The sequence below is a fragment of the Podarcis liolepis genome, assembly GCF_965112155.1.
Source record: "Podarcis liolepis genome assembly, chromosome: 3".
Classification (NCBI taxonomy): Eukaryota; Metazoa; Chordata; class Lepidosauria; order Squamata; family Lacertidae; genus Podarcis; species Podarcis liolepis.
This window is the reverse complement of record NC_139557.1, coordinates 91,551,784-91,579,672: the sequence shown is the minus strand read 5'-3', so window position 1 is coordinate 91,579,672 and position 27,889 is coordinate 91,551,784. Positions and strand designations below refer to the sequence as shown.

The following is a 27,889-nucleotide window of genomic DNA, read 5'->3' as shown; positions in this document are numbered from 1 at the left end:
GTGTGTGCATTGGGATGAGTTTTGTCCTGCAAGTTTTGTACAACGGTGGGAGACTAATCTCCTTTGAGATTTATTATCACACTATAAATGTGATAAATAAATCTCAAGGGAGATTAGCCTCCCACAGGTACAAAACCTGCAGGACAACACATCCTAATGTACATGGAAATATAATTCCTCCCCCCCCAAGTTGTTTTTATTTTAATCAATAATCATTTGCATCTGAATATAGAGAAAAACAACAGAGAAACAAAACAAAGTGCGCTTAAGCGTATGACATCTTGTTGCATCCCTTTATATCAATGCAAATAAATTATATGGATATTTCTTCCACAAATGCTCCAGGACATAATAAATAAAGACACCTCTCTGTAAATCTGTTACTTTGCCTATTCTTCTCTCTCTTATACATAATTCTTTAGGTAGAAAGTAGACCATTAACCAGATGTAGTTCATCACCTTAACCACAGATTTAAGGAACTCCTTGCAAATGAAAAATCTGAATGCATTTTAACTGTGTAAAATGATACTATGATCAGAAATGCTTTCCTCCTTTGATCTATTGTGCATTAATGTTTGAAGACTCAGATGGTGCAGTACAAATGGCTGTTAAAAAAAGTCAGGAGTCACAACTTGCGGCTAACTAAAGATCACCTGACTTGGTAAAGGACCTGGCTATCCTGTTGCCCAGGCTTCCTCAAACTCAGCCCTCCAGATGTTTTGAGACTACAGTTCCCATCATCCCTGACCACTGATCCTTCTAGCTAGGGATCATGGGAGTTGTAGGCCAAAAGCATCCAGAGGGTTGAGTTTGAGGAAGCCTGCTGTTGCCTGTGTCAAAGTAAGACTCAACGGTCAGGCTGCATCCACACTGTGCATTGAAAGCACATGATTTCCCCCTCTCCCCAAGAATCCTGGGAACTGTAGTTTACTCCTCACAGAGCTACAGTGCCCAGCACCCTTAACAAACTGCAGATCCCCAGATTCTCTGAGGGGAGTCATGTGCTTTAAATGTATGGTGTGTGTGTTGCTCCAGTCCAGTCAGCTTCTGTATGTGGACTTTTGCCTCAGGTGGCCAAACGCCTGGGCCTTCTACCTAGTGCTATTTTTCTAGAGAAAGAGGTGCCTCAACTCACCATGAATGCCTCCCTCATTCTCTTATAATGGCAATGGTGCCCACCTGAGAGTTGCCGGAACTGAGTTCGGCTAAAAAAAAGCCCTGCCTCTACCCAGTGGCGTAGCGTGGGGGGTGCAGGGGGGGCAGCCGCACCGTGCGCAACACCTGGGGGTTAGGGTTAGGGGGCGTAAATCCACGGGTTAGGGGGCATAAATCCACGGGTTAGGGGGCGCAAATCCACGGGTTAGGGGGCGGAAATTACTTGCCTTGCCCCGGGTGCTGACAACCCACGCTACGCCACTGCCTCTACCTCATGTCAGCCACGGCCTAGCACACTGACAGGCACTCTGCGTGGTAACCATATCTCTGTGCTGAATCTTTGTGTGTGGAACAAAAAGCCCTCATATAATTTATGTGTTGTCCATGCAGTCCATGTGGGAGTAAGCTGACAATCTCCAGCTAGCTGCCTGTTTGGCTTTTTCCTTCATTTTATGAATATACTGGCATCCGTGATGGGAGGGGGGGGTGAGAGAAGGTGGGCTGCATCTGCGCTGTTTGGAGCTCTATGATCCTTTCAAATGGCACAAGTGCCTTGGATGTTAACAGCTCCACAGTTGAGGCCAGCACAGTGGAAGATATTTAAATCTCATTTGCACAAATTGCCTGGTTGCGATTCTTGCTGAAAGATTATCACCTGCCTCCAGTATTCTTGAATTTACACACACACACACACACACACACACACACACACACACACACTTGTTGCAGGGAGGGCAGGCAGGTAGAACCACACGCAAACAGAGAGCCCACAAACAGACTCTCTCCCTCATAATGGAGCCACTTGCCCAGGGAAGTTGCAGCAAGGCAGTAAAACACCTCAGGTTATCTCATTCTCCAGAGAGGATCTATGCCAGATGGCCAGGCTATATGGTGGTTTGATGAGGCTCTTGTTTTGCTGAAACGGTGTTTATGTCCATTTTGCTATGGCTCAGTCATACCAATTAGGACTGATGTGACCAAGGTAGAACAGAGTGCACTTTTGTGGGGACGTTACAAAGGCATATAAGGGAGAGATAACAGATGATGCGCAACTTTGTACAACACTAAACATGTTAGGTCAATAAAAGATGAACCTTTTTAACGTCTAGTTCAGCAAAAGGTGGTGTGTGGGTGTGAATATGTCCCTCATGGTTAGCCTGAGATTGTTTTGGGGATAACTTTCCTCCTCTTGTGCTAAGGGTGCTCATGTGTGCTTTCATTGAATGGTTGTCAAAGGACAGTCCCTGAGTCTTCTGTTTAAAGGACTCCAAGCACACATCAGCACCATACATTTAAAGCACTACTAAGCCACTTTAACAGTCTCCCAAAGAATCTTGGGAACTGAAGCTTGTTTCCCCCCCAAAAGGACTAAAAACAGGGCTTTTTCCAGCTGGAACTTGCCAGAACTCTGTTCCAGCCCCTCTCAGGTGGGCACTATTGCCATTATAAGAGAACAAAGGAAGCGTTCATGGTGAGTTGCAACACCTATTTTTCTAGAATTATAGCACTGCTAAAGAGTGACACTTTGTAGAGACGTTTGGGTTTCCATACGTCCTCTTTTTCCAGGACACATCCTCTTTTTCATGGGTGTGTAAAAGGAGTCATTATAGCGATCCATAGTTAAAAGTAGAAGTCGGCAAATGTGTCCTCTTTTCTGCTCTTCATAGAGTAACCATAGAAGGTAAGGTTTAGTCATAGAGTAACCATAGAATTGAGGGACACAGGTGGCGCTGTGGGTTAAGCCACAGAGCCTAGGACTTGCCGATCAGTTGGTTGGCAGTTCGAATCCCTGCAACGGGGTGAGCTCCTGTTGCTCAGTCCCTGCTCCTGCTAACCTAGCAGCTCGAAAGCTCGTCAAAGTGCAAGTAGATAAATAGGTACCGCTCTGGCGGGAAGGTAAACGGCGTTTCCGTGTGCTGCTCTGGTTCGCCAGAAGCGGCTTAGTCATGCTGGCCACATGACCCGGAAGCTGTACGCCGGCTCCCTTGGCCAATAAAGCGAGATGAGCGCCGCAACCCCAGAGTTGGTCACGACTGGACCTAATGGTCAGGGGTCCCTTTACCTTTTAGTTTTTGCAAATATGTAGCCTCTTCTGGCCCTTTTTTTGTGGGGGGTGATGCTTATATTTTCTACGCAGTCCAGATGCAGATGGCTTCTTGAAAAACCCATATATGACCTATTCATATAGGGCTTTGCCTTCCTTCCTTCACTGTGACAATATATTGGTTGACTGAGCTTCTTGCCTGCCCCCCCTTCTCTTTCTCTCTCTCTCTGGCCTTCTCAGCATGATTTAGACTCTAACATTTGGTTTCTGTCAGCCCGGCTGACATGATACAGTACGTCACCGAGAAAGGAAAGCACTCGGGAGCCTGGAAGCTTCTTGTTCTGTGTGAGCTTGATTGTTGGACAGGAGTTAACAGGCATATAATCACATTTCAAGGAATGCAGAGGATGTTCTTCTGGCCTCTTCTCTGTCTCCATTGCAAGCAGCCTCCACACTGATGGGCATGGAGCTGTCCGTTAGGATCTCTCTCTGCTACCTCCACTCTCTTGTCAAGTTCATGTAAACACATGGAAAGGGGAGTGGAATCCTATTTACTGGTGCTGCCCCCCAACTCCTATGCCTTCAACAGAACTTCCATGAAGGGGTATCTAAATGGCTGTATACGCATAGGCACCTCACTGCACAATGTCCTCAACGTGTGGACAACAGGGGTAAAGCCATACAGTTGTCAATGCATATGACTTGAAGGCAGTGCTTTTCTTCTAGAAAAATAGGTGCTGGTACTTCATATCCTTGAGTACACCCTGGGGGGAAAAACAACACTGCTTGAAGGGAGTATTCAAAACAGTGTCATTGGTGTTAACTGTGGATTGACAAAAGGAGGTCTTATATTAAACCAGATGGAAGAGTGGTGATTTCACTGCGTATTCTTGAGCCAGCAAACCATACTTGGTTGGGCAGGGAATGTGACATCTGAACTGGACCACTCTGTTTGTCCTGTAAACTATTGTTCTATCAGATTACAGTCATACCTCATGTTACGTTTGCTTCAGGTTGCACGTTTTCAGGTTGTGTCCTGCGGTGACCTGGAAGTACCGGAAAGGGTTATTTCCGGGTTTCGCCACTCACGCATGCACAGACGTGCAAAATGATGTCACGCTCATGCACAGAAGCAGCGAGTCGTGACCCGCAAACTCGCAGATACGGGTTGCATTCTTTTCAGGTTGCGGACGGGCCCCTGGAATGGATCCCGTTCGCAACCAGAGGTACCACTGTACTGAAGTTTTAGGTCATGGGTTGGCAAACTAAGGTCCGTGGGCCGGATCAGGCCCAATTGCCTTCTGGATCCGGCCTTTGGATGGTCTGGGAATTGCTGCGTGGATTGCCAGTGCGCACGTTCTTTCCCTCTCCCTCCCTCTCCCTCACATGGCGTTGGCGCTGGCACCTCTTCCCTACCTCCTCCTGGCTTCTCCCCACCCTGCCTAGAGGAGGAAGGGGGCTGGGCTTTGTTGGTGCCAGCAGCAGCAGTGCTCAAGAGGCTGCCATTTTAAGCAACCCCTCTCTGGAGCCCTTTTGCGCGCCACTCATCATCCCCCCGCCACTGCCGCCAGCCCCTGCCGCTTGCAAGACACAGGTGAGCAGCCACCGGGGCTCGTCTGGTGCTGTGGAGAAGGGAGGGGAGAGTCGGTGTGGGGGTTGACCTATAGTCCAGCCCCCCACAAGGTCTGAGAGACAGTGGACTGGCCCCCTGGTGGAAAAGTTTGTTAACCCCTGCTTTAGGTTAATCTTTCTACTGTTGTTGGGATGTGTGGGTTTTTTTGGTCACTATCATTGTTCCAAAGACAAATTTCAGAGAGACTTAGAAATAAATGTGCATGGATCTGATTCCTTTTGTGTTTGTGTGTGTGTGTGTGGGGCAAATCAACATTTTTTGGCCTAATTCCAGTCTCCTGGGGGTGGGTGTCAGAATTTTCCTTTTGTGGCAGAATAAAGATGTGGAGGGAGTCAAAGCTGTAGGATTTGCTGAGAGGCTTGGGGGTCTTGGCCTGCTACTGCGCACTCCATTTTTATACACCTTTTAAATGTGCTGGTGGGAGGGTTTATTGGTTTGTGTGGTGTTCTTTTTGGTTCTTCTTTTTGTCATGTATTTTGTGCTTTTATATTGCATTTCTATGCTATGAACTGCCCTCAGATCTGTGGAGGAAGAGTGATATACAAGTTTTAAGGATAGTGATACCTCTCCATATTCCATATAGCAGGTATTATAGTTTCCTAACCCTCTAGTGTTCTCCTTCCCTCATAACTATCAAGCTGAAAAATGTATTTCTGGCATGACACTCTTGTTGGAAATAAGGTTTTACTTCTGAAAGCACTAATATGGGAGTGAATTCCAGCAGAATTCCTCCACTAGCAATAGAATTCAGCCAGGGTCTCAATTCCTCCCCCATGACTGAAAAAGCTTCCACCAGATGATACGTCATTAAAGAAGATTTGAGTCCATTTCCTTGTCCATTTCCTAGAAGTCACATGTCTACATTGTGACAGCTGCCAGTTAACAAGACAGGCACCCTTGCTGAATGTTTGAGATGAAGAAGTTATGGAAGATGAGCTGAGCACAACAAAGCTGTTGCCAGCACCTCCCCAGCTTGATGGAGCTCATATGTTCTTCACCCTTTTGAAAAAAAGGCATAAAATATACCTCAGTCTGGTGCCTTTCAGTTACAGTGACAGAGAAAAGATGGTATGTGGTTTGTGTGTATGTGTGAGAGGGAATGCGGAAGAATATAACCTTAAATCTTCTGACGAGCTCTTAGAAATATTGAGGGATGAAATCTTGAGCATGAATTGATGGGGGATGGGGGATTTATCACTTTCCTCCTTGGAAGAGTACTCGGGGGAGGGGAAAGTGGTGTAGCAGTCTGTAGGAGGGGGCGAAAGATGCTGATTTAGTGTGGCACATGTACAATTTGCTGCATTTGGTTTTACCCAGCAATTAGTTTCTCTAGAGACAGGCAAGCAGTTTACTTTCGTGGATACTTCTGGCAGAAGCAGAAATTTAATGCTCTTTACCGGTGTGTTTTGTAGACAGCTGGCATTCCCAGTGCTGCCAGGACTGCGTTGACACTTGTGAGCAAAACACACTGTGCCAAATGAAAGTGTCTTTCTTTCTGTTACCTTCTCTGGGAATTCTATATCGAAGAGTTTTGTTCTCCTTTATCCTCTTACCTGCAGCATGCGAGCATATGCAGGGCTTGTATGTTAGACCAGCGGTTCTGAAAATTTGTGAAACTCTCTTCAAGGTTATTTTGGTGCACGGTGGTAACAATAATACAGCCAGGAGCGATTTAAAATGCAAACGGCTTATTCATTAGGGGTAATGAGAAGGAAGCCCCAAACAAACCAGAGAACAAAAGCCTTTAACACTGTCTGACATGATCCATAATCTGCCCTGATATTGTCAGTTTCATAGCGTGACTGCCTACCCCCTACCCCACCAACCAGCCCCTCTAAGCCCTGGTGATTTTGCAGAAAGTAGCAAGCCTGCTTGGAATTGATGCTTCTTCATTACAGGCTTTTATTGTTCAAACTCAAGTTAGACCCCTTAGAACAGGCATAGGCAAACTCAGCCCTCCAGGTGTTTTGGGACTACAACTCCCATCATCCCTGACCACTGGTCCTGTTAGCTAGGGATGATGGGAGTTGTAGTCCCAAAACATCTGGAGGGCCAAGTTTGCCTATGCCTGGCTTAGGAAGTTGCCGTTGAACCCAACTCAAATTCTTTGGAATGTCAATAAAACAAAGTCAAGAAATGCCAATCTAGAATCCTACCCAGAGAGGCAAAGCAGGGCAAGGAGAAGAACTTCACTAGAGGAGACTGATGGCAAATGGAATCCCCAACTAAACATTCTATTTCGTTCCTCTTACAACCTTTGGAAACAACCATCTGTAAATCTACATAGAATTTTGGTTTCTTCAGGTTTTCTTCCCTTCATCCAACAGAGCAATAGAGCCAGTGCACCAACTGGACTCATGCACCTCAACCCCGACTGGGCTAGGCGAGCTGGGTAGCACCGCCAGAGACCTCCTTTCTCACAGGAACAGATCACAGTGCTGTGGACTCACAGCTTAGAGCTGAGAGCACCGGATTCACTGTCTCAATAATACAGTCGTTGCGCAGCAGAGTTTTGCAGAGTCTTGCAGAGTATAAACCACTCGGAGAGCAGCTCTGTAGAATATCTTCCTTTTATTCTGTAACTACAACAATGATACAAAACTATATACAGAGCTGAATATTCTAAGCATAAATCAATGCTACACTGAGAGTCTGCAGCTGCACTTAGCAGCAATCTTATCTCTAGGATCTCTAACACTCTCACTTTCTCCGATACACTGACTGACTGACTCTCTCTCACACACACAGATATGTTGCTGGGCAGAATAAGTAGATAGGCAGGACACGCCTCCTCTTCTCTGGAGAGTCAGCAGAGACCATCAGGAGATCATCAGGAGATTCTTGGGTATGGGAGGGGTGAAATCTCCTCAACAGTCATACCTCGGGTTACAGATGCTTCAGGTTGCATTTTTTCAGGTTACGGATGTGCCGAAACCCGGAAGTCCCGGAACGGGTTACTTCCGGGTTTCAGCGGTCACGCATGCGCAGAAGCACTAAATTGTGCTTTGTGCATGCACAAAAGCACCAAATCACAATCCGTGCATGCGCAGACGTGCTGCTGTGGGTTGTGAACATGCATCCGGCAAAGATCATGTTCACAACCCGAGCGTCCACTGTATTCTGAAGAGCAAAAAAGAGGACACGCTTGCTGGCACCTGGGGCATGCTGTGGGTGGGTCACACACTGGAGTGACATCAGAGGGTGCCAGGAAGGGATGCGGCAAAACCTGGACATTTTGGCAAATTCAAAAAGTCTGCCTGGACAGAAATTTTACCTCTAAAAAAAGAGGACGTTTCCTGGAAAAAGAGGACGTATGACAACCCTTGATACGAACATATATTTTTTTTAATCAGGGAAGGGAACATCCAGAGACAGGGGAGGCAACAGACTTTACTCACAGGGCTGGGCTTGACATACTGATCATGGTGTGCAAACTGGCAACCTCTGCAAGACCTCAAGGTTGTAGTGGCCAGTTCGGAGAAAATGCTGACTGTGTGTAGCAGCTGTGAAAAAGGCAAATGCCATGCTATGGATCCTTAGGAAAAGATTCCAAAAACACAAGTGTCAATATCTTCTGGCCATGATAAAAATGTGTGTTGCGGCTGCACGTGGAACGCGGTGTACACTTCTGGTGCCTCAGCTCAAAAAAAGCATTGTAGAGATTCAGAAAAGGGCAAGCAAAATGACCAAGGGGACGGAGCAACTCCCCTATGTGGAAAGGTTACAACATTTGGGACTTTTTAATTTTAGAGAAAAGGTGAACAACATGAGTGGAATAGGATAGTATATAATTTTGAGGACGATTCCCTCCCCCCTTCCTCTCCCATAATACTAAAACCTGGGGCCATCCATCTATTGAAACTGAACGGTGAAAGTTTTAGGACAGGGTAAAGGAGGACGTTCTTCGCACAACATATACAGTTGCAACCAAAATTATTCAACCCCCATTGCAAATTGGGTTTATTATCAAAATTTCAGCTGTTTGCAATGAGCAAATCAAACAAAAGGAATTGAAAGAGCTCGACGCCATGGATGCTTCAAATAGTCCCCCCCCCCCCAAATTCAGCTGGAAATACAACTTATATCAATAAAGTGTAAAGAAACCGGCAGTAAAGGTGGGTACACATCCTGTTAATAACACCTTCATTGTTGTCTTTGGCTCCTTAGCCCATTATAACCTACAGTATGTTGGGGAAGAAAAGGGTTTGTCCTAGTGCCTGTAGCACCTGTGACTAAAGAAGCCTAAGGCATCTCATGAGGGCAAGGAAATGGGTGCTTGTCAGGGTGGGTATTTGCAGCTTGACAGTCCTGAATGGAAATCCTGTAGTTATCCGTCTGCAGGCTTCAGGGAAATCTGAAGAACCCACAGCAGGCGCCGGTCTGAGCTGCTCTTTCCTTGCTCTAGCAATCCTTGTTGCACTGTAATCACACAATTATTGTGCCATTAAAATGTCATATTCGTAGAAACCCACATAAACAAAGCATTAACAATTGCTGGAAAATTGTAGTCTTTACTGCTAATGACCTGCTCTCCCTCCCACCACCTCCTCCCCCCCCCACTCTTTTTTCCCTGAGCCTTGATTTAAGAGGCAGATGCAGAAGTATGTCTCCAAGCTTAGAGAGTTTCAATTTTTAATGTGCTGTCACAGTGAGAGACTTCCCTTTCCTTTCTTGTTTTTATTTTAAGCCACAGGTGTTTCCAAGGAAGCTACTTAGTGAGCTGGTAAAGGAGGAGGCAGCTGTTACCTGAGTGCGTTCTCAGCTAGGGGAAGAAGTCAAATATCTTGTGCAATAAGGGAGAGCTGCTTTGGGGGAAGAGTTGGGTTTCCAGCCTTTATACACAGGAGGTGAAAAATTAAGGCTGTGCACTTTCATCCCCCTGGGTCCCTATCTCTCTGTAAAGAAGGCTTGTCTGAGTAATAATTAACGGAAGAGGGAAACAGGGTCAGAGAGAAAGGAACAGGCCTCAGTCCACCAACTTAATTTCCGATAGAGCAATTTAGCCTTTGCTGTGAATTAATGAAGCCCTTTCCTTTAAACTTCCTGCTTGTCCCCAAGAGGTCCTGTCTAATTGATTCCTCCGGGACTCAGGTGTGCTATTTCACAGCATGTTAGCGCTCTTTCTCAGATGATAGCCCGCGTGATTCTGCACAGTTTGAGGTAGCCCTTTAGTTGTGGTGTTTGGTGGATAGTTCCTTTGGCTAAGCATCCCCATTGCGGATTCTTTTTTTTTAAGAGAATATAATGGAAATACCTCGCCGCTGAATTTTTCAGTGAAGAAAATGATCAAATACACGGCCTCTCTGTCCTCAGATGAACTGGGACTGTCACTTTCAGTTGAAGCTTTAGCAGACAGTTTGATTAGTCTAGCTCTGACATACAGTTATTTTGGATCTCCCCGCTTTGCCTGTATATCTGAATGCAGTGTGATCAGTTCAAGGAGCATCTCTACTAACCTTTTTGGTTATACATGGGAACAGTCTTACATTGGAAAGCTTCTGCAAGTGCCTTTGAGTTTCCATCTCATAAATTGGACTCAGTTTGTTAGTCTTTGTACGTAATTGCCCTAGCTAGTGCCCCAGACAAAGAAAAAGGTGCTGTCACATCCCCCAGGGAGAATGACCCTAGACTTGGCATGGAAGATATGGGGCAAGGGAGCTTGTGGGGGGGACCTAAAGCCCCATCTGGAGATGAGCAGACTTCATAAGACCTCATCAGACCCCATCAGAGAACCAGGTACCAGGTACCCTGCCTCCTGAGCAGACAGCCTGAGACACCTCCACGGAACCACTTTTCCAATCACTTGATCCCATCTCTTCTTCCTTGCCTGAGATGCCAACTGGTCCTCATCCTCCTGAAGACAAAATGTTAGAGGAGTTCTAGACTTCCATCCAGAGCATGACCCACTCTTCACTCAGCCAATGAAGCTTGAACTCTTGATGGCCTACTCTGCTCTGTAGGGCTCAATTATGCTGTGGTGGTGCTTGGAACAGATCTACCTTGAAACTGTCTGAAGTTCTGCCTGTCTTGCATCCATTTGACTCTTGCCTTTGTTGATGAATCTTTGCTGGCTCTGTTTTGAGTCATCAGCCTGTATTGCGTACTACTATGGCTACTAATGATGATGATATTCATATCTATATCTATCTATCTATCATCTATCTATCTATCTATCTATCTATCTATCATTTATCTATCATCTATCTATCTATCTATCTATCTATCTATCTATCTATCTATCTATCATCTATCTATCCATCATCTATCATCTATCTATCTATCATCTATCTATCCATCATCTATCATCTATCTATCTATCCATCTATCTATCTATCTATCTATCTATGTATCATCTATGTATCATCTATCTATCTATCATCTATCATCTATCATCTAACTATACTATACTATACTATACTATACTATACTATACTATACTATACTATACTATACTATACTATGCTATACTATAATCTAGGCAATATATGCAAATGGCTTGATCCAAATGCATTGCACACAGTCAAGGAAATGGCACTAATTTCTATATGATTGCCTAGTTTACACGTTACATTTCTCAAGACAAAACTGAGTCTGTTTTTATGCACAAAAAACAATGTATTGTGTATACTGGCTCTTTAACATACAAATAGAGGATGAGCTTTTTTTGAGCTGTCGTATTGGTTTATCTCGAAAAGAAGGTGGGAGGGCTTTGCAGTCTCCTGTCTGAGGGCTTGCCTTATTGGTATTTGCTGCCAACGAAAGGCAAATTTCATATGTATCTGACATGTGTTGTCTTTGCTGACAACATCTGGTGGTGGTGGGTTCAGCAGCATAGCATAACATTACCTAAATGAAAAATATGCTACGGTAATTTAAAGAAGGATTAATTTCCTTCCGTGTCTATGTGTATGTGTCTGTGTGTAGTTTTGGGGGGCATTCCCAGTATATGTAAGGTTTGAGATAACACTGCTCTGGTCCACTGCCATACTTCCATGATTCTTGATAGTTTTCCTGATATGAAACTGTGTGGAAAACACTCCTTATTTATAAGCAGGTACTACACGAAAGCAGAATATTTGCAAGGCAAGTCCCCCCACTCCTTTTTTTAAACAGAAGCTATAGGTATATTATGGAAACCTGATCATGTCTTTCTGCATAAAGTGATGGGAAGTATTAATTCCATTGGGATGGTCCTTGTCTCTTGGTGGATGTGGGTCTTTCCCAACTTGGTTGTGACACAGGTTAGTAGTTATCCAATGTTAGCCATTTTCCACACAAAAATTGGACACAGCCTGCTTTATGGGTAGTTTTCTTCTGCTTGTGGCTTTCAGTGCAATATAACATTGACTCGGAGTAGCGTGGAACTGACACATACAGTTTTATGAGGTATTTTTCTACCTCAAGTGAATTGGGGACCCCAGCGTGGTAAAATGTCCCCAGACAAAGCTGGAAGTCAGACCATTGGGCCACCTATCTCAGTGTTGCCTTTTTTGACTGGCAGCAGATTTCTAGGATTTCAAGCAGCTGTCTGACTCAGCACCACCTGTAAATGCCGGGCTTTGAACCCGGGATGTTCTGCATGTAAGACAGATGCTCTGTCACTGAGCTTCAGCCCTTTCCTTCTATGGGGAGATGAGGATACTGCTGCATTATCTCTCTGAACATTCCCTTACATATTAGTGTTATCTTGGAACATTTCTATTTTTAGTGTTCAAAAAACCCCTCTACTATTTCCCGAAGGATTCTCCAGGGATCAGTTTGTAAGCTGTTACATCTTCTTACATGTGGGATGTCTCAAATCTTTTCAGAGTGGCTTAACATTTTGGTCATTGAACGAATACATTCAACGAAGATATGTGAATTGCACTTATTTTATACAGATAACACTTGTTTTTGAAAGGCGTTTTGCTCAGACCACTGTGTCCTTACTGTATGTGTGCCTCAGCTCTGGAAGCCTCATAGTCAGATCAAAGCTTTGCTGGGCTTGGTTGTTAACTTGGAGCTGTGTACCAGCAGGGGCTCTCCCATTCTCTTGGAAGAAAATGGGAGCAGCTCTGGACTGTAATTATTTGGGTGCTTAGCAGAGGGTTGGGGAACTGGTAGACCTCCAGAGGCTGTGGAGTTCCGACTTCCATCAGCCCCAGCTAGCAAGGCCAGTAGTCGGGGGTGATAGGACTTGTCGTAGGGTGACAACTTAAGGACCACAGGTTTCCCATTGCTGACTTAACATACCAAGTTCCTCTGCAGCTTCAGGTTCAGGACACAAACATAGTGCAAAAGGCCCAAACCACTGGCTTAACTTGGGCTGCATCCAACATGTCTGTTCCATCAGCACAAGGATTCCCACCTGCTCAATGGAACATTCTTCTCCTCTTCCCCTCAATACTCACTAACTCTGTTCTAGAGGTTCCCTAGCCCTCTGGATCATATTTGGGGAGGGCACAAAGCATGCATGGGGAGAAAAGACAGGTGCAAGCCGAAAACCTTTGCTGACAGGACACGTTAGTTGAATACCACCCAGTGCCTGTTAATGATACCTAAAGTCTGAACTTTGAGACTGAGGAGGGGAGAATCTTTTAATAGCTGGTGAGACTGATTAGCTATTTCCCCCCATGAGATGGGGAAGGATTTGTCCCCCTCCCTCTGCTGGAAGGGCTCTCATTCTCTCAAATTCTTTATTAACTCACTGTTTTATATAATTAATACTGGTCATTAAGCTGCAGCATTGAAAGAAAAATGGCCTAATTTCTGAGAGAGAGAGAGAGGGGAAAAAAAATCAAATTTATTACCAGTACACGAGAGAAAATGAATATGAGGCACACAGAGAGGAGCTGTGTGGAAGACAAATAGAAAGGCAAGTAGAGTATTGACTTGATCCTTCTCGGGTGCATGCTAATTTGGAACCTAAAGTGAGTTAGATCATAATAAATTAAATTTAGATTTCGGCACATCAGTTAAATAAGTCCCCAGATAGAATTCTACTTGAGAGGAAGAAGAGATAATGCATGGTGGAAATGTTATAATGAAGATCTTATCCAATAATCCATAACTGATGTTTCGTCCTGGGTGAACGAAGGGGTTTTCCTGCTTCAGTGTTTAATTCCCGTACCTCTCCTTTATCAGTAATCAAGGAACAGGTAAGTTATCAGTTGGCTTGAATGACAATTACTCATTCAAGCCGGTCGTAAAATTGTAGGGCTATGGAATGAGTGGAAAGTCCTCTCGCCCAGCTCCTTTACTGAGACAAGTTCTTCCGTTTCAAAGCATGCCTTCTTAGCAATTAGTCCATATGTCACCTTGAGAGGACAGGCAATGAGCTGAAATTCACTACTAGGAAAGTCAGTTGTGGCAATTTGTCTTGGACTGCGCCATTGAGATTGCTGTTAGAAAAGAGTCACATGTGTGGGTGTGTGGCAAGCATTGAGATGCTTTGACTAGAACAAATTTTCCAGAAATGCTGGTTTGGTTGGCCCAGGAAATACAACTTCATTCTTTTGTTAAATTTGTATCCTGCCTTTCCACCAAGTTACGCTCAAGGCAGTCAACAGCAATAAAATATAAACCAAAAACAACAACAGGTAAAATACCTATAACCAAACACTGCATACAATTCAGCCAGACTTAAGCACTTTAAAGGTAAAGGACCTAGGCTCCATTTATTTCAATGGATGCGAGCTCAGCAGATGCCTGACTTTGGCAGTGAAATAAATGGAAGCTTTATGGTGCTTATGAGCTGGACTGTACCCATTTCATGGGCTGGAGCCCGCCCGTTTAAAAAGAAGTGTTTTATTTTGGCAGTCTGAAAAAGAAAGGATTCTGAGGACTGTCGTCAAACCTTATAAATCTTGGGACCTTAAGTGATTCTAGGATTCACTGGATGTAACTTCTCCCGATCTTTTACTGCATTGATAAATCATGTTTTACAAGATGCCTTAAAAAAACATCAACTGTATTGATTGCACGATATATTGGACTCCTACCAAAAGCTTGCAAACACATTTCATATATCCTCCTGCTTGAAAATAGCCTGATGGGCTGGAGTGGTCTTAAGAATGAATGGCTTTCAGAACATCCTCCAATGCTTTATATCTTCAAATCCTCAGCTGTTGTTCAAAATGCAAGGATTCTTTTCATCTGTGGCTCTAGCTAGGGCAGCTAGGGAAGGTATAAGCAATGAAGAAATGAGTAAAAATGACATTGTGAGTGTCCATATTTATTCGCCCTGTCAAATGTGCTCCATCTACAAGTCAAAAGATTATTTCTTCAATTGCTGGAAACTGCAAACATGCTCTGGGATGCGAGACTTAGTCAGGGCTTCCCTGACTTTTGCAGAATTGCTGGCAATAAAGTTACACAACCAAGCTGCAGAACTGACTGGCTCCAGGTTTTTAGGGGTGACCCTTGTTGCAGGGGCCACTGGCACTGGGAGGCACCACCACTGGATTACTTATGGGTGGGCAACTGTCCGTGATGGTGGAGCAGCAGAGATGCTAAGTAGACCTGTAAATGCCCCCCCCCCAAAAAAAATTCCAAAGGGATGTTGAGCTACGTGGATCTTTGGTCTGATCCAGCAGGATCCCTCTGCTCTTATGGTCCCAGCTACTTCTACCTCATCGACCAATTGGTTCTTGTTCTTGAAGATCATGTCCAGGATAGCTGAGTCCCACCTTCTGGAATACGAAATTGTCAGCAAGGCAGGGCAAGAATGCCATTACACTGTTGTAGAAGCTGGGTCCCACCGCCACTCTCTGCCCAGTGGTAGCAAGATTCAAGGAGGTTCTAGGCACTCACCAAGGGTCTGTGTTCCTATGGAGAATTGAGACAGAGTAGAGACTGACGTAGCTTTAGGAAACACGGTTTATTCGCCTATTTACACCTTCAGTCTGCATGGAGGGAGTCCAGATTTTACGGTGTGGTCATTTGAAGAGTCCAAGGCATCTCTCCTCTCCCTTCTTCCCAGCACAGCAGCTAAAGACTCTCTTTTCCTGTCACTTCATACCCAGTTACCTTGGCAACCTTCTGTCTGCCCAAGCCCAAGATTCCTCTTGGATGGGCCAGCAACATCTTTTGTCATGTTAAGGACTCTATCCCAGCTGAGGCCCTGACTCAGAAAGGAAGCTTAGCCTGTATTTTTCCACTGACCTCCAATCTTCCCTTCAAAACTAACAATGAAACATATGTTGTAGATACTTTCCCACATTTATTATGCCATTTTTGTGATATAGAAATGACATGAGAAAACTTGGTATACTTATTTCTTTAACATCATTCTTGTTTTAAAAAACCCAATAAAAATAAAAAAATCCAAATAATAAAAATACTACCATTATTAATTTCTGGGGTTTAGGGGGCTCCCCCCCAAATCCATAACAATACTTTTCATTGGTTCAGTTAGGTAGCCGTATACACACACACACACACACACACACACACACACATATATATATATATAATAAAATTGTCCAGTACCACCTTAGAGAAGAAGTGTGCATGCACACGAAAGCTCATACCAAGAACAATCTTAGTTGGTCTCTAAGGTGCTACTGGACAATTTTATATATCTATATCTATCTATCTATCTATCTATCTATCTATATATCAATTTATTTGTATATCTATAGATATAATACTTTTCATTGTTAGCAGAGTTTGTCTTCCAACATACATCAGAGAAATTGAGGTGTCCGATTATTGCTGTCCTCTTTGAAATTTGTTGATCAGATCTAGGGATTCTAGGTGGACTTTCTTTAACACATTTGAAGCTGGATTTAAAACAAGAAGAGAACTTTCCAAAAGTTACGAGTTTGCTGGGGAGCACAAGTAGGGAGAATGCTGTCAGGCTCATGTCCTGGCCTGCCATGGTCTTCCCTTAGGCACCTGGTTGGTGAATGGCAGACCAGGAAGCTAGATGAAACTTCCTTTGGTGTGATCCAGCCGGTTTTGGCTGATGAGATGTGGAAAACAGCACATTGGTTATCAGAGCTTTCTAAGCATATGCAGAAACTAAAGGATATAGGCGAGAAATAGGAGGAGATTCAAAGCCTAACAAGGAGATGATGAAGAAGAACGCAAGCTGCACTCTAAAGAAAGACTACAGATGGCAAATACGCAAGGGACAGAGCATTCCAGGTTTTAAAAGAAAAGTAAACAATTTAAATGGGATTCAGAAGATAAAGGCGAGGCAGCAGAATTCTGAACAGAAACGTTAAAGGCTTAAGGTGGGAGAGAAAAGGACTGGAAAACACAACATTACTAATCCAGCTGAGACACAATTAAAGCCCTACCTAGTATTCTAGCAGTGTAAGTTGAACAAAACAGATTTTTGCAGTATTAAAGGGTGGGTATAGCAAGATCTGTCAATAGCGTTGATTGGTTGAGAAAGTCGAGCATAAGGTGCCAAGGCGAAAAGATTAAACATAAAGCATAAGTCAGGGGCACAAGAGCCTTTGGGGAGGGGGTGCAGCTTGGTGGTGGATGCAGAAGAGCCCAGGTTCAATTCCTGGCATCTCCAGGGAGAGTTAGGAGAGACGCTTGTCTGAAATGCTGGATAGCTGCTGCTAGATAGGGCTCGTCCACATTTCCACGTGTCTCGTGCCTAGAAAGCAGGGGTCTGAGAGGTTTTCCGTTTGCCCTGGGGGAAACCTGCTCTTTAGTGCTGAATCAAAACAAACGTCAATCAGCGGAAATCTGGATTGAAGTTTGGTCTGACTTGGTGGTAAAGAGTGAGATTTCCTGTGGGAAAGCAGGATGACGAGTAGAAATGTGGATGAGCCCTTAGTGTATACAATACTGAGCTAGACGGGGCACTATAAGGCTGCTTCCTTTGTTCCTGATTTTATAAGTAATAAGCAAAGGACCACGGAGCAATGCACACACAGAGAGGACCGCTATGCATGAATACTCTGTGGCTGAAACCCCAAGCCCACGTACCTGGGAGTGAACACAGTCAGACTTAAAGGTAAAGGTAAAGGGACCCCTGACCATTAGGTCCAGTCGCGACCGACTCTGGGGTTGTGGCGCTCATCTCGCTTTATTGGCCTAGGGAGCCGGCGTACAGCTTCCAGGTCATGTGGCCAGCATGACTAAGCCGCTTCTGGCGAACCAGAGCAGCGCAGGGAAACGCCGTTTACCTTCCCGCCAGAGTGGTACCTATTTATCTACTTGCATTTTAACAAGCTTTCGAATAGCTAGGTTAGCAGGAGCAGGGACCGAGCAACAGGAGCTCACCTTCTGATCAGCAAGTCCTAGGCTCTGTTTTTTAACCCATAGCGCCACCCGCGTCCCTCACAGTCAGACTTACTTTTGAGCAAACATCTATGAGACTGTGCTGCAGGAGCAAGCCTAAAAGAGGGCCAGCAGAAGGTTGGATTCATTTTCTCTTGCAGCAGCAAGAAGCATTTGGATTAATGGTAGTTTAGAGAAGAAAAAAAAAGATGTGGTTAGACACATTGGTCACAAACCACTGCCATTCCCCATCATGCATACCTCATTGAATTGGATGCAGGTTACAACTGAAAAGAATTGCATGGCTTCCATTCATTTCTGTGTGACTTGCACAGGCAACATTATAGGTGGATCATGGTTTAAATAAATAATCAGCATTGCTTTGGTGGAATTTAATGAAGCATGCTGCACAAATGTATTGGATTTTTTTTATTAAAGGAGTCAAAAGTCTGCAAGCATGTAGATAAGAGTGATCTTGTATAAATTTAAATGTCCAGAAGGGCTTTGATGTAGCCCCTCACTTAGGTGCTTGAGAAAAGATGTCTCATCGCTGTAATAGGAGCTAGCCATTTGGTGCTTGCCTATGACTCCTTTATAGCCAACGTGAAATGTAATATTAAACATTACAGGGGTACTTTGGACCAGTCCAATGTGTAAAGCTGATGAAGGGGACGTGGGCCATTCATTTGTCAGAGGCATCATTCCCCCTCCTCCCCTACCTATTATTACATTAAAATGTGCTGTCAGATGTGAATAAAATCAATTATGGGGTAAAATTGCCTGTTTCGAAAGCCTCATTTTGTGCTGTTAGCAGCCAAAAGGGACTTGGATACTGACTTAACAATAAAAAAGAGAGATCAATTATTGGATAAGATCACACATGCCCCCCCTCCCGGTGTTGGAACAATTGTACAAGTTTTGAATCTCTCTGTACTACACACAGGTTGAGATCAAAGAGGCTGTGCTTCTGTAATGATGTGATTTTATCAGGGCCCCATTGTGTTGGCTTCCACAATGCAGGGACAAAGCCATTGTGTGCAGCTGAGCGAAAGGACAGGTTGACTCTTCAGCACGTGAGGGTATGGCGAGGAGAGCATGGCGGGGATGGTTTGGGCTGTGGCTTGGGCAAGGGGTGCAGGCAGGTGCTGCAATTGAAGCTGTGTTCTGTTAACACAGGCCTCTACCACCTTGTTCTGCTACAAGGGCAGATCACGCCTTAAAGAGGGATAAGTGAGTACCATAACACTCACTTTTTTCCTCCTAGAAAGTAAGGGGAAATGTCTGTGTGTGTTATGGAGCGAATGCCTGCGGGTGGCGGGGGGATCTGCTGCAGTCGTGAGCAGAGGATCCATGGTTCCTCTTCCTTCCCTCCTCCGTGGTTACAAAGCATGGATCCACATGGATCCTCAGGATTTTTGCATTGGGCTACTCCAAACTCACTGTCAGATCACATGTCTGTGGCCACAGCATGAACCACAAAAATCATATATCCACTATTTCGTTTAGAATATTTTTTTTCTTGTTTTCCTCCTCTAAAAACTAGGTGCGTGTTATGGTCTGGTGCGTGTTATAGAGCGAAAAATACGGTAATTCGTCCCGGAGGTCCATTCTTAACCCGAAACCGTTCTTAACCTGAGGTGCGCTGTGCTGTGTATAGATTGAAATATAATTAAAATGTAAATACAGTACACGTCACCCTAGTGGGGAAGACTGTTCCTTGATGAGCTTAGTGTGCTGCCCATGTGCTAAGTACTGATGGGCCACTTCAAGGCCCCTGCTGCTCTCCCTTCTGACAGTTCTTCATCTTTAAGTTGGACCAGACAGCCCTTCAAATAAAACTCTGTCCTGTGAAGTCTGAAGGCTGTCCAAATGCTGTACAACTGGAGACATATTCAGCAGCAGCAGGGGAAAGACTTTAGCTCAGTGGCAGAGGATTCACTTTCCATGCTGACAACAAAGGCATGACAATTCAGTTGCAGTGCTTCTTGTTCTGATGAGCATCCGTGTTTGTACATGAACAGGGCTCTGACATTGACTGGGATGACCTCTGGAATCAGTTTGAAGAACGAAAGTACCTGACTGCCCGGAAATGGAAGGGAGGAGAGGACCCGTATCGACTATATGCCTTCAACCAGCGGGAGAGTGAGAGGATACCCAGTGACCGTGGCATACGAGACACAAGACACCACAGGTTCCATATTCCTTCTTCTTCTCTCTCTCTCTCTTTTCCAGTTGCATATCAGAAAACACAGTTACCACATACATGCTCCTGCAAAAGGACTTGACCGTTCCTGAATTGTGTTACCGGGGAGTACACCCTAGGTCTGATGGTCTGTAGAGGCATAGGTCAGGGGCTGCATCCAACCATGCCATCCTGTTCTGCTCTCTATACTTTCCTTGCATGTCTCCCCCTCAAAAGAAATCTGCTCTGGAAATATGGGTGAACCTCCAGAACAGATTTAGGAGCTGTACAGGGATTCAGCAGAGCGAGGAGGCAGGTGGAGTTGTGTTGCCCAAGTGTTGCACAAATAAGGACATATTCATTGGCTACAACCTCATGTTATTATTTAGTCTCTCAGCACTAAATCCGGTCTAGGGTGGCCACATAAAGGTGTCACCAAACAGGGGGAAATGCACCAGGAAAACATGCATGCATTTTGCATGTGATGTATATAGGTTGAAATTTAATTACTATAATTTAAATGTAAATACAGTACACCTCACCCTAGTGGGGAAGACTGTTCCTTGATGAGCTTAGTGTGCTGTCCAGGTGCTAAGTGCTGATGGGCCACTTCAAGGCCCCTGCTGCTCTCCCTTCTGACAGTTCTTCATCTTTAAGGTAGACCAGGCAGCCCTTCAGATAAAACTCTATCCTGTAAAGTCTGAAGGCTGTCCAAACGGTGTATGACTGGAAACGTATTCAGCTGCAGGGGAAAGACTTTAGCTCAGTGGCAGAGGATTCGCTTTCCATGCACAAGGTCCCAGGTTCAGCTCCTCAGCATCTCCAGGTAGAGCTGCAATAAGCCCCTGCCTGAAGCTTTGCAGAGTTGCTGCCAATCAGTGCAGACTATACTGAACTCACTGGACCAGTGTTCAGTATAAGGCAGCTTTCTGTGTTCACATTTCGAGCAGCCTGGAAGAGCCATCTGGAAGGAAGCAAAGGGTAGATCAATCCAAGTCTAAAGTTGACAAGAAATGCTTCTGTCCTCTCCAGAAAAACCATAAGCTTCTCCTCTAGTAGGAGAGTCTGAGTAAAAAATTTTATTGAGCGATTCCCCTATTGGCCTAGTACCAGAAGAGGCACAGGGAGAACCGCCAGACTGTCATCTTGCCACAGATCTGGGTTTAAGGCACAGCCCTTAAATTAAATCTTGGATGCTGACTAGAAAATCCTTAAATTCAGTTTCCATGTGAAAACTTTCCTCCTCCCAGCCCCCCTCCCATGTGAATATTATGGTAGGAGCCAATCTATACTAGATAATGTTGTGTTGATGCTTAAGTGCAAGCGCTGCTGAGATTCTCATTTGTTTGCAGACTATAGCCAGATGCTCTTTCTCCCAGAGGGAAGTTGACAGCCCTGATGGGTGTCGGTTAATAGCTAAGCAGAGAGCATGTCATTCCTGGAGAGAAATAGCAAATGGAATATTCACCAGCTGCCCCATTGAAGATGGAAGTAGATGTAAATTGGCTGTCATTTCATCCCATCCCTTGGTCCAGATTCTGTACACCAGGGCACTGAGTTTCTGTTTGTGATTGGGGGTGTATATCAGGAATATAAGAAGAGCCACAGATGGTCCGTCTAGTCCGGCATCCTGTTCGCACCGTGGCCAACCAGATGCCCATGGGAAGTTCAAAAAAGAGACCTGAGTGCAATAGCACTCTCCCATCACTTCTCATTGATGGTGCTAGAGATGGCACAGAACGTAGATGTAGCATGGGCTAATTATATTTCCCCTCCTGATTCCTTCATGCAGTAATTGGGTTCTGGTTTATTGAAGATGTCAGGAGGATGCAGCATTAGCTAAGTACCTGAGCAAGCACATGAATTTAAAACAACAACAAAAACAGCAGGTGTCCGGACTGGCCGAGGGAGCGAGTGGGGAGCTCAGTTAGCAAGGAGGAAGGGAATTGCTCCCAGTGGGAGATACAGCCTGTCACTGGCCAGCTGCTTGGGGAGATTCAGCAGCTACCCTCTGGCACTGCAGTGCACTTTGTGGAACAGGCTGTGGCAATGAGTCTCATTGGGAGGAGAGGCCAGGGACAGCGCATCTGATTGCCCAGAGCTGCCTGGTGGGCTAATGGAAACTGTCAAGCAGCAGTGGCTTGGGAAGCAGGGAGAATTTCATCCTCTAATCTTTTGGAGATTGTTAGTGGCGGGTCTCCCTCACAGGCATTGATGGAGTGAGCGTGCAAAACTCTATCTGAGTTTTGACACTAATGGCATTGATCAGGCATGATGTCCCAGCTGTATTTACCCGAATGCCATCTGCCTGGGATTCAGGCGTTGCTGTTGGGTAGCTCTGTGGGCTTCAGAGAGCACCCGCCTTCCTTTCCATATGCTTTAGCCCCCGTGGCAAGTGGATGAACTACTCACAGGAGCACAGGAAACTGCCTTATACCAAATCAGACTCTGGGTGCGTCTAGCTCAGTATTGCCTGGAGATACTAGGGGTTGATGCTGGGATGTTCTTGCATTCAGAGCAGGTGCTCTGCCTCTGAACTATGGACCTTCTCCAGTTCTCCCTGGTAGTCTTCTTTCTTTATTAAATTCAGCAGACACTCTCCTTTGCAGGAGCTCTGAAGTGGTGATTGCCTCTGGTTCAGGTTGGGACCTCAAAGCCCCAAGCTCCATAAAAAGAAGTCGGGGCTGCCCTCTCTCTAGCACACCCTTATCAGTGTAGGCCCCAGAATGTGCCCTCTAACAACTTCCTTACTTACCATATAAGCAGTGCTATTTTTCTAGAAAAAGAGGTGCTGGAATTCACTATGAACACCTCCCTTGTTCTTTTAGAATGGCAATGGCACCCACCTGAAAGGTGCCAGAACTGAGTTCTGGCTCGAAAAAAAAGTCCTGCATATAAGATTGATTTTTATGTGCTTAGTGTAGGCTAGATTGTTCCCATTGGTAGAAACTAGAGAGTTCAGAAGTTAGTGGTCAAGTTCACAGGGTATCTCCGGAAAATATTTCTCACGCATCTCCCAAGTTGAAGATAATGAATGGATTGCACAACTCACATTCAGTTCAATAAGGCTTTTGTCTTTGACACATCCCTTTGCTGGAGGTGCTTGGAAAAGTAAGAAGCGTTTGTATGTGTGTGTGTGTGTACATGTAAGTTGGGGACGTGGGTGGTTCTGTGGGTTAAACCACAGAGCCTAGGGCTTGCTGATCAGAAGGTCGTTGGTTCGAATCCCCGCAATGGGGTGAGCTCCCATTGCTCGGTCCCAGCTCCTGCCAACCTAGCAGTTCAAAAGCACGTCAAAGTGCAAGTAGATAAATAGGTACCACTGCGGTGGGAAGGTAAATGGCTGCTCTGGTTTGCCAGAAGTGGCTTAGTCATGCTGGCCACATGACCTGGAAGCTGTATGCCGGCTCCCTCGGCCAGTAAAGCGAGATGAGTGCCGCAACCCCAGAGTCGGTCATGACTGGACCTAATGGTCAGGGGCCCCTTTACCTTTTACATGTAAGTTACCGGCAGCTAGCAACATAGGAGACCCCCCCCCCCAAAGCCCTTGCTGTTGTGATCTTTCCGAATAATTTTTTATCAACTGCTTCTAAGAGAAGCAAACCGTGTCAGATCAAGAGATGAAAGGTTCTTTCCCGGATTAGCAACTGGATGAAAAGATGGTACGTGTGTGCAAGTGATCCATTTTAGACAAATATGTGAAAGAGATAAACATCAAGTTGCCCTCATGCTCTTTGTTGGAAACAGAATCATTGCACAGCATATTCGTTATGACTGGAAAGCAACCCAGACAGCCAGGTGGCAAAATTCACCAATGACCCAGAATATGACATAATTGTCCACAGCAGACTGTGAGGATGCGAAAGGATTTCATAGCCCTGGAAAGAGTGATCATTGCAATGGCAGATAAAATTAAATGTGGATAAACATGGTGGGTCTCAATAATTTAAACTGATGGGGCTCTAAATTAGCTGCTGTCTTGCAGGAATTGCTAAGTCTGGGTCTTGAGTCTACTGCGGCCAGCTTGCTGAATAAATCAGCTCGTGGCAATTCAGCTGTCAGAATGAAAGGATACATTAGGAAAAGAATAATAAAGCAAATCTCTTTGGTAAACCTGTACCTTCAGTGCTAGGATGGTAGCTGAAGGCAATCCACCAGGCCTTGTTTCTGTGCACACTTCCACTAATTCCAGTGTTTCGTGAACAGGGAACGCTAATAGAAGCTCTAGTAAAATGACTTCAAATTGCACAGCAGCATAACTTAGTGGGTTGTACTCTGGTAACCTCTAGACTGTAAAACTGGATAGTGTGTGTGTGTGGTGTGTGTGTGTGTGTGTGTGTGTGTGTGTATTGTATTATATCTCTATCTAGCCATATATCTCTATCTAGCCAAGAGTGAGAATAGCATTTCTAAGATGATACTCCGTCTATAAATAAAGAAAATCTTCCAGCTGCAAGTGGAATTGTTTAACATTGGTCTATAAAATGGTGTGTGAAAAATGGAAAACAAAGCACATGAAGGTGCAATGTCTTTTAGAGGAAATAAGTGTAACATTTATTGAATTTGATCTTCTTGGAGCAGTAATGGAAATCACACAGTTTCAGTCAATGAGTGTCTGAAAAACCCTGACTTGGAAGGAGGCAGATTAAATGACCTAATAGGTCATTTCCATTTTGCATTTCAATGATTCTTTATTTTCATGTTGTTTGGGGCAACTGCCCCACCTGCAGCTCATTGATGAAAACAAAAAGATGTCAGTAATATTCCCTCCATTTTCTCCATTTCCAAATCCTTGGAAAATGGGAATGTTCTCACGACATGTTCACCCAGCATAATGGCAGGAGGAACATTAAAAAAAATGCCTTTTTAAAAAGCTTGCTGTGATCATGCATTGAAATTCATGCATTTATAGAGTCAGGCAAGAAACATGATGATTGGACCCTTTCAATAAGATTATCACTGTGTCAATGGGTAGACAAGTAGCTAAAAGGTATTTTGAGTGCTGGGAACATGCAAAATAAGAAATGTAGGGCAATCACAGTATAAGTGTGCACTGAAGTTCTGTGATAATATAACGGGATCTGGGAAAATCTGGAAATAGAAATTCTTATGAAAGTGGAGCCCTTAGACCCTGCCAAGTTTCCTGCTTTGTCCCCCAAGTTTTTGGTGGGATATTGCAGGTGCAACATTGCAAGGAAGGAAGCCAAGATGATGTTTTGTGGAACAATTATGGAAGCTGTGCTTTGCTTATATACTTGTAGATAATAGCTGCAATGGAGTGGAAATATGGTAGGTAGCAGCAGTAGTCAGTTGTTACTTTTCTGTAATCGTCAGCTGCAGCAACTAACATCCTTTGGTGTAGAAATCTAATATAAATAAATGAATTTACATCTACTTTGTGGCCAGTAATAATATCAACCTTTAGATGAGTCTTAACACAACAATAGTTTGTTTTGGAATGGGACAACGACCTGTAGGAAAATTATGTGCACAACCCACTTCACCAATAAGAGCCATACCACTGATACTGGAACTACTTAAAAACAAGTGAACATATTAGGTCAATATATTCCTCCACACTCAATTCCATTTCTTCATGGGGACTTCTTGTCACCAATCCTTTGTTCACCTTTTCCTAAAAGTACAAGGCCTCTTTCTCAGATCTAATAATAAAACAGTGTTGCTATTACTATTCTTCATAAACAGAGAAACGATCGCATCCCACTATCTTTTCGATTCTCTTCTCATAAATACATACATACTAGCAAAAGCAATAATAAACTTGGAGCCAAAATTGCACTGTAAATCATCTCCTGCCTGCTCCATGTGTTTTTTTGTGTTTGTGTGTGTGTGTGCAATATCTGGAATAAAGTCATACACTCCAGCTTGGCAGGCTAGAAATGTAACAGTGAGTGGGATGAATTGCCCACAGCCAAAAGAATTCTTCCTGATTGCTTTTGGGTCTCTGCCATCTGCAGCAGACACCTCCCAACGAGTTGAGGCATGCCAGTGTTCCATGGCTTTGTGGCTCCATATGCTAGCCCCGCTGACCTCCACCTTCCAAATGCTCCATTGGTTTTATAGATATACAGTAGCTGCCACTATTGCTAGTTTCTGCTGGTGACATGCTGGTTTTGGCTCAGCAGTTGTTATAAACAAGGGAGAAGTGCAAAAGAGATGGAAAGGGAAACCAAACAGGGGAGGAAATGGGGAAATCTGAATATTTCAAGGAGTGCAGTTCAAAAAAATGATATTTTAAAATTATTCATAGTTTTGATAGCAGTTTATATGAACAGATGGCAGTGCCTTATAATGAGAGCCATTGATTCATCTAGGTTGGTATCATCTACTCTGACTGGTAGTGTCATGATTTCAGGAAGAGACGTTCCCCAGGTCTACTAGATCCTTTAGCAGAGAATAAACTGGGGATGGAGGAGAATTTAACTGATTCTCTCTATTAAAATGGGAGCAAACCTAATTCACATCTCCTAGACTTTTATGTCGCAAGCAGGCAGTTATCAAGCAGATAGCACATTTTGGCAAATTTTGCAGTGCAGTTTCATTTCAAGAAATGCACACGACATGCAAATTGTGTGTGTTCAAAAATAATGTCTTTTAGGAGAAAGTGCCTACAAATGGCATACATAATGTGTTTTTTGAAGGAACAATGGATACAACTTAAATGTTGACTTTAACTTGTCATATCTGCAGAAAATGAAGGGAATGGATTTATGGTTGAATGCCTGTGAAAGTGACAAATAAAATAGGCTGATCTGTCCATCCCTAGATTGAACCCAGGACCAAAGCATGTTCCGCATGGGAGAGCTAGTAGCGCCTTCTCTTGTTAAAGATGGGATTACTTCTTCAGGATTTGAATTGGGGACTCATCACATCCAAATCATTCCTTCATTTCAAAAGTCTGTCATCAAATAACCCTTACCCTGGTCTTCCTTTGAACAAGTATGTGAGAACACTAGGCCATTTTAAGGCCCATTTATACAGAGAATGGACTGTAGCAAATTGTTTTTTTGTAGCCTGCTAGTCTTGATTTGTGACCTGAACCCGAATATTTGAAGCCTGGCTCAAATGCTAAGTAGTAGAGATAGATTAGTGAATTCACAGTATGAACCTATTTCAGAGCCAGTCGACTGTAATTCATTGATAAGAGCCCAATTCTTTGCAGGTAAAAGACTCCAGGTACAATCTCTGGCATCTCCAGTTGAAAGGATCAGATAACAGGTGATGGGAAGGACCTATCAGGACCTTGGACAGCTACTGCCAGAATCGCGGATACTAGGCTAGGAGGACAGACAAATTGTCTTACCATGATAATGCAGCTTCCTGTTTTTGGTACTTTTTCTGATCACAGGCGGAAGTGGAAGCCAGCATCCAGCAAAAAAAAAAAAAGGCAAAGAGGAGATAAGTGGCAAGTACTGGGAGGAAAGTGGCAAGTGTTTCTAGTTCCGGTTTCTAGTTCGCCAACACAATATCCAGGCTGATCTCAGTAAGGCTGTGTACACAGCATACCTTTAAAGCACATTTCCACCCCGCTCCCCAAATAATTGTTTTAAAGGGACTGGGAATTTTAGTTCGGTGAGGGGTAAACTATAGTTCTCGGGATTCTTTGGGGTGTGTGTGCTTTAAAGGCAT

The 27,889-nt window shown here is 44.3% G+C and overlaps 1 protein-coding gene across 1 annotated transcript in view; it reads left to right on the top strand.

Annotated features, from left to right (window-relative positions):
* Nucleotides 1-27,889, top strand: part of GALNT14 (polypeptide N-acetylgalactosaminyltransferase 14) — a 227,255-nt gene that overhangs the window by 87,619 nt on the left and 111,747 nt on the right. The window contains exon 2 of the mRNA XM_083496106.1: nt 20,079-20,248. Coding sequence (XP_083352232.1) covers nt 20,079-20,248 — 170 coding nt within the window. The remainder of the gene's footprint in view (nt 1-20,078; nt 20,249-27,889) is intronic.